The sequence below is a fragment of the Nematolebias whitei genome, chromosome 15 (genome assembly GCF_014905685.2).
Source record: "Nematolebias whitei isolate Nwh7 chromosome 15, NemWhi1, whole genome shotgun sequence".
NCBI lineage: Eukaryota > Metazoa > Chordata > Actinopteri > Cyprinodontiformes > Rivulidae > Nematolebias > Nematolebias whitei.
The window spans coordinates 20,848,911-20,854,029 of record NC_056512.1 but is presented as its reverse complement, the minus strand read 5'-3'; the positions used below and the strand labels follow the sequence as shown (position 1 = coordinate 20,854,029).

The window sequence follows — 5,119 nt, the reverse complement described above, 5'->3', positions numbered from 1 at the left end:
CTCTGCACAGCCTCACTCATGACAAATATAAAAAAAACACTCCTTTAACGATGTGTTTAACAGCAGAATCAGACGAGCATGTTGGATTCTGAGGCTAGATGTTGTATAGGTGACATATTGTTCAGATTCTTGTTTTTTCTCCACCTCAGTCAGATCTGAAGGTGACATCAACCCATCAAAGGAAAAGTCACAGTGATATCATGAACAGCATTAACGTCTGTCAGTGCAAAGCTACAGTCCTGCTTTTTTGTTGTGCCATAAGTACTGGTAGTTGTGCTTCAGTGGGACTGTAGATCGTGTCTGGTGACGGCTGCCAGTCACCTCGCTGTCTGCAGCGGTAGTCCAGGTAAATACAGGTACCTCCAGATGGCATAGTAATGACAGCTTGCTCCAACCGCCACAAAAAGATGCCAGATGGCGTGGGCGAATGGCACGAGGCCGTCACTCTTAAAGAAAACTACGCCCACCACGTAGAAGATCCCTCCAACAGCCAGCTCACACACACCTGCGCGCTCCACCTGTGGAAAAACAAGAAAATAAATCATTAATTGAAGGTCTCCGTCAGTGGTTTTTAGTAAAATCCAACTCTTAGATCTTGGTTGTTTGGGTTTACCATAGATAGAATGACCAGTGCAGGCGCGGCCCCCATGGCCACGTACCCCAGCAGCTCCACCAGCTTGTACCTGCAGGAGGTAAACAGGAGACTCCTGTTGACGGTTCAAACACTTGTCCAGTGTTTTATGTAAATACTCAAGTGTCCGTTATGGTTCGACACACAACAAGAGACCTTTTTACCTCTCGTGGAAAAAGAAGACGTACGTGGATCCAAAGCCAGCCATGACCCAGATCAGCCAGCGCATATGGCACGTCCAGGGTCCCAGCTCCCTCAGCATCAACCTGAGGTCACACACGTCACTGAGTGATCGTTATACGACTGAGATTTGTGCTTTAGCTGCGCTCACTTGACTGACCAGGGAGAGTAGGAGGCGGCGATGAAGAAGTAGATAGCCATTCTGTCACACATGTGGAAACGTTGCTCCATCTTCCTATATAAATATATATATATACATTTTAAAAAGGCAATAACTCAGCACACAACCATCATAAATGTATAAAAAACACTTAGATTAACAATATCAGCTCAGTAATGACTTTTACCAGACAAGGAATGTTGTGAAGTTATGATAAAACGACTTACTGAGAGTTAAACGTTGGTTAATCATTGCACATATTAATATATAGCACCTGATTGGTTGACTGTAAGCTTATTACAAACAAGCGGTGCATCGATGTCCTCCATCGCTGAAGGATTTGAACAGTGAATGTTTGTTTTCAAGATTTGTGTTTTTCTAGACTGGTTTTGAACAGGGAATGCAAGTACAGTAGTCCCTCATTTATCGCGGGGGGATCCATACCCTGAAGCTCCACGATAATTGAAAAACTGCCAAGTAGGAATAGTAGTACAAGTAGTAAGTAGTATATATATGGTGTTTTAAACCCTTCCCACACTCTTGCAATATTCTAAACAATGTTTCTAAACGCTCTAAAAGAGCACAGAATGTCATGATTTCAGCTCTCTGCATCCTCTGCTCTTTGCCACCTGCAAGCGCTCTTGGCCACGCCCACTTCTCTGCTCTGCGTGCTGAACATCTGATCAGTTGTTCAACTGCAGCAGGAAGTTTATCCTGCAGCAGTATGGACAGCAGGTGCTAAATAATTTTAAATTGATTTTAAATTAAAATTTCATGCCGATTGTGTGGCTCATCCATCAGTCAGCCATTTGTGTGTCATGTCCAATCTTATTTTGAAAAACCGCGATAGAGCGGATCTGCGATAAACAAACCGCGAAGTAGCGAGGGACTACTGTAAACCTTAATGTTTTTAGAGCAAGATATTGGGTAGGAGTTGATTGTGTAGAAGAACAGAAGTAGTATTTTTATTATTATTTTGGTTGTCCAAGGTGGTGCAGAGGTACGGATCCTGGCAAGCAGAAAGAACAATTTTTTTCTACCACCAGGTGCAAAGGCGGAGCCAGGGGGTGGCCAATGGGGGCCTTGGCCTTCATAGATTAATCTTTGGCCACCTCAATCATTTGAAGAAACAACACTTTTACACTATATAAAAACTAGGATGCAGTTTCCTCAAATTTTCGAGGTGGCCTGTTTACATATAAATATGTAGTGGTGGCCATCTTGGATTTTGATTTTACAAGCCAATTGTCAAAATGACCGTTCTTACACTTAGATGCAGCCACATACCAAATGGAAGTCGGCATGTTGCTAATTTTTGAAGCTATTCTGCTTGCAAGGTTTACATATATACATATATTTAAATCCAGACAACAGGTAGGTATGTTTTAGTCCCCTCGTTGCTCCACGGTGGGGTATTAAAAGTAAGGACCTAATCAGGAACAATTGACAATTTAGCATTAATTCATCTACTGTATATTCTCTCACTTGACTGTGGTTGGATCACAGAGGTCCAAGAAATGAAGACATCCATCTGGTGACACTAGACCTTCTCCTGGGAGATCTAAAGACGTTCTCCCCGTTCCTCGGGGTCATGTATGGAGATGACCCACATCTTATCACCACAGGTGAGGGTTAAAACATGGAAGGCCTTTAAGAGCTTTTCCTTTTGGCTCAGCTCCTTCACCTTAACAAGCAGGAACAACATCCTCATTACTCCTGATGATGTACTAACTGTTGACATAAACCGCAGTTCACCGTGGAGAAATAATCTTGATGGCATCACTGCACGGGCCTAAATATAAAAATGCAAGTTAAAGATTGAGACATACCGTAGATGGCTGATTTTCCAGGCAGCTGTGTGGAAGAGTGTTGAGGTGATGAAGAGGCCGGTGAGACCGCTCCCGTAGAGCCAGGCAGTGACCTGATGCCATCTGTCCACAGACAGGAAGTAGAGCACAGATCCACCCACCAGACTGGGGATGATCCACAACTGCAAGACATCAACAAGTCTCTACACATAATGTTTTAAAAGTTTCTATTAGGAATCTGTTTACTTATTACACTTTACCTTGAACTGAAAAGAAAATGATGAGAAAACAAACTTGTGGTAAACTTTTTGTCTGAGTCCAAAGCAAAAAGTAAACTTTTTAAATGACATTTAGCCATTTTGTAAATTTAAAATGAGAAACTTATGGTGTTATAAAGATGAAAAGGAGTGGCTAGCAGGAGCTCATTGAAGCTAACCAAAGTTTGAGCATTTTTTCAAACAGCTAGTTCATTAAAAAAAAAACTCAAAACCCAAGGAAACCATTAGTGTGTTGCTGTTTTCATACTGACTGCCAATACACATATTAACAATTACATTTGACATTTAAAATGCACCAAGGAGTAAAATAAACTTAATGCAGTTTTTTGGTGGTTTATGCTAGGCTAGGTTTTTGGCTAAGGGCTACTTGGCTAACTTTTGTCCTGAACAATTTTGTATTTGGCTGAAAATATTCCCAAGATAACCCAAGAACTTCTTAATAAAATGACAAATTTTTAAGTATAAACTTAAAAATTATAGCGCAGTCTTCTTGTCTTGGTGATGAGCTAGGCTAGATGTAGCTTCATATTCAGCCCATGTTTTATTTCAAAACACATAGTGCAGTTTGAACTTACTAATCTTTCTCTAAAGTTTACACAAATTAACACGAGAGCTACCATTTACTTATTTTCTTATTCAAAAAGTCTACAAATTTTAACTTATCTCCAACATTTTAAATTTAGAAAAACAGTTTTTCACCACCCTTAACAAAATCTAGTACATTTAAAGTTCATTTTTGCAAGTATACTTTAAGTTAAGTATAAGTGTATCAAGTATACTACACACCATACTTGTAGTGTACTAGAAAGTATACTGATTTAATACTTGTTTGGACTAAATTTGGACATTTTTATACTATTTTTAAGTATATCAAATAAAGTTTATACAAAGTAAACTTCAAGTACACTTCCTCATTTTTAGTGTTTCATTTGAATAAAGTACTTTTTGCTAAGGGCAGGAATGCTGAGTGAATCTGTAACAAAATGTTCATATTCATAAATTATTCAAATAAGTGCATTTTTGTGGTAGCATTAAATGATAAATTGGAGGATGTTATGTCATAATTAGAGCAAAGAATGGAACAAAAATCATTGAATGTGCCTTTACATCTACGAGTAATCAACTTTTGGAGCCAAACCAATTCAAGATGGCCGCCACAACTAATTAACCTTAGAAAACTCAAAGACAATTATAAATTACTCAATTTTTACAGATGTTGACCTAAACTCTGTTAAGATAGTGACAGTTTGAAATATATTTTTTTAATGTAATTAATATTATTTTCAAGTATTTTGTTCATATTTCTGTCCATGTTTCTGCCATTTATTTTCCTGCCTGTTTCATTCACTCTGTGAGGCAGCAGAGGGCCGGGATTACAGCAGATTAAAGAAAACTACAGCCTGACTCAGATTATGGCTTTCTGCCTCTATCACACAGCCCTACAAAAAAATAAATAAATAAAATCCTCTTCAGTCCACGTCACCTCACAATCCTCCACATCTTCTCTGCTGCACACACACACACACACACACACACACACACACACACAGACAAAGAAAATCCCATGCTCATTTATTCTGAAAGTTCGTACACCTCACCCCGTGTGTGGCACAGTTTGCAGCGTGTTCATACTCAGTGGGCTGGTACCTCTTATCAGCTGGCACCCTGCAGTTCATGTACCTGAGAGAGGGGTGACAGGGAAGCAGAGACAAGGGAATGGGGGGATGGGGGGGGGGGGGGATCAGTGATGAAAATCTTAGCTGGTCTCATGAACCTGGTGCTGTGCGAGTGATGAGGATTGTTCTGTCATGCAATTTGTGCTGTCTGAATTCATCTTGAAAAATCGTTACTGGAGAAACTACTGTCTGTGTTGCTACGGTTACCGGTGGTGATGTCAGCGTCTGGCTAGCGATCAGATCGTCTCCCTCAGTCATCTATGAATGAGCCCCATCAACGTTTAGGATTTCTGTTTTACTTCCTACTGATTGCTCTGAACCATAACAGCAAGAATCAATGACCTGTATATAATATATAAGTGTGTGTGTGAGTGTGTGTGTGTGTG

The 5,119-nt window shown here is 40.0% G+C and overlaps 1 protein-coding gene across 1 annotated transcript in view; it reads right to left on the bottom strand.

Annotated features, from left to right (window-relative positions):
- Positions 1-214: 214 nt before the first annotated feature.
- The window catches only part of LOC119421087 (monocyte to macrophage differentiation factor 2-like), an 11,875-nt gene continuing 6,970 nt past the window's right edge, over positions 215-5,119 (bottom strand). Inside the window, exons 4-9 of the mRNA XM_037688486.1 lie at positions 4,656-4,737; positions 2,801-2,961; positions 972-1,046; positions 796-897; positions 614-683; positions 215-518 (exon numbers count right to left, since the gene is read on the bottom strand). Coding sequence (XP_037544414.1) covers positions 318-518; positions 614-683; positions 796-897; positions 972-1,046; positions 2,801-2,961; positions 4,656-4,737 — 691 coding nt within the window. The 3' untranslated portion in view covers positions 215-317. The remainder of the gene's footprint in view (positions 519-613; positions 684-795; positions 898-971; positions 1,047-2,800; positions 2,962-4,655; positions 4,738-5,119) is intronic.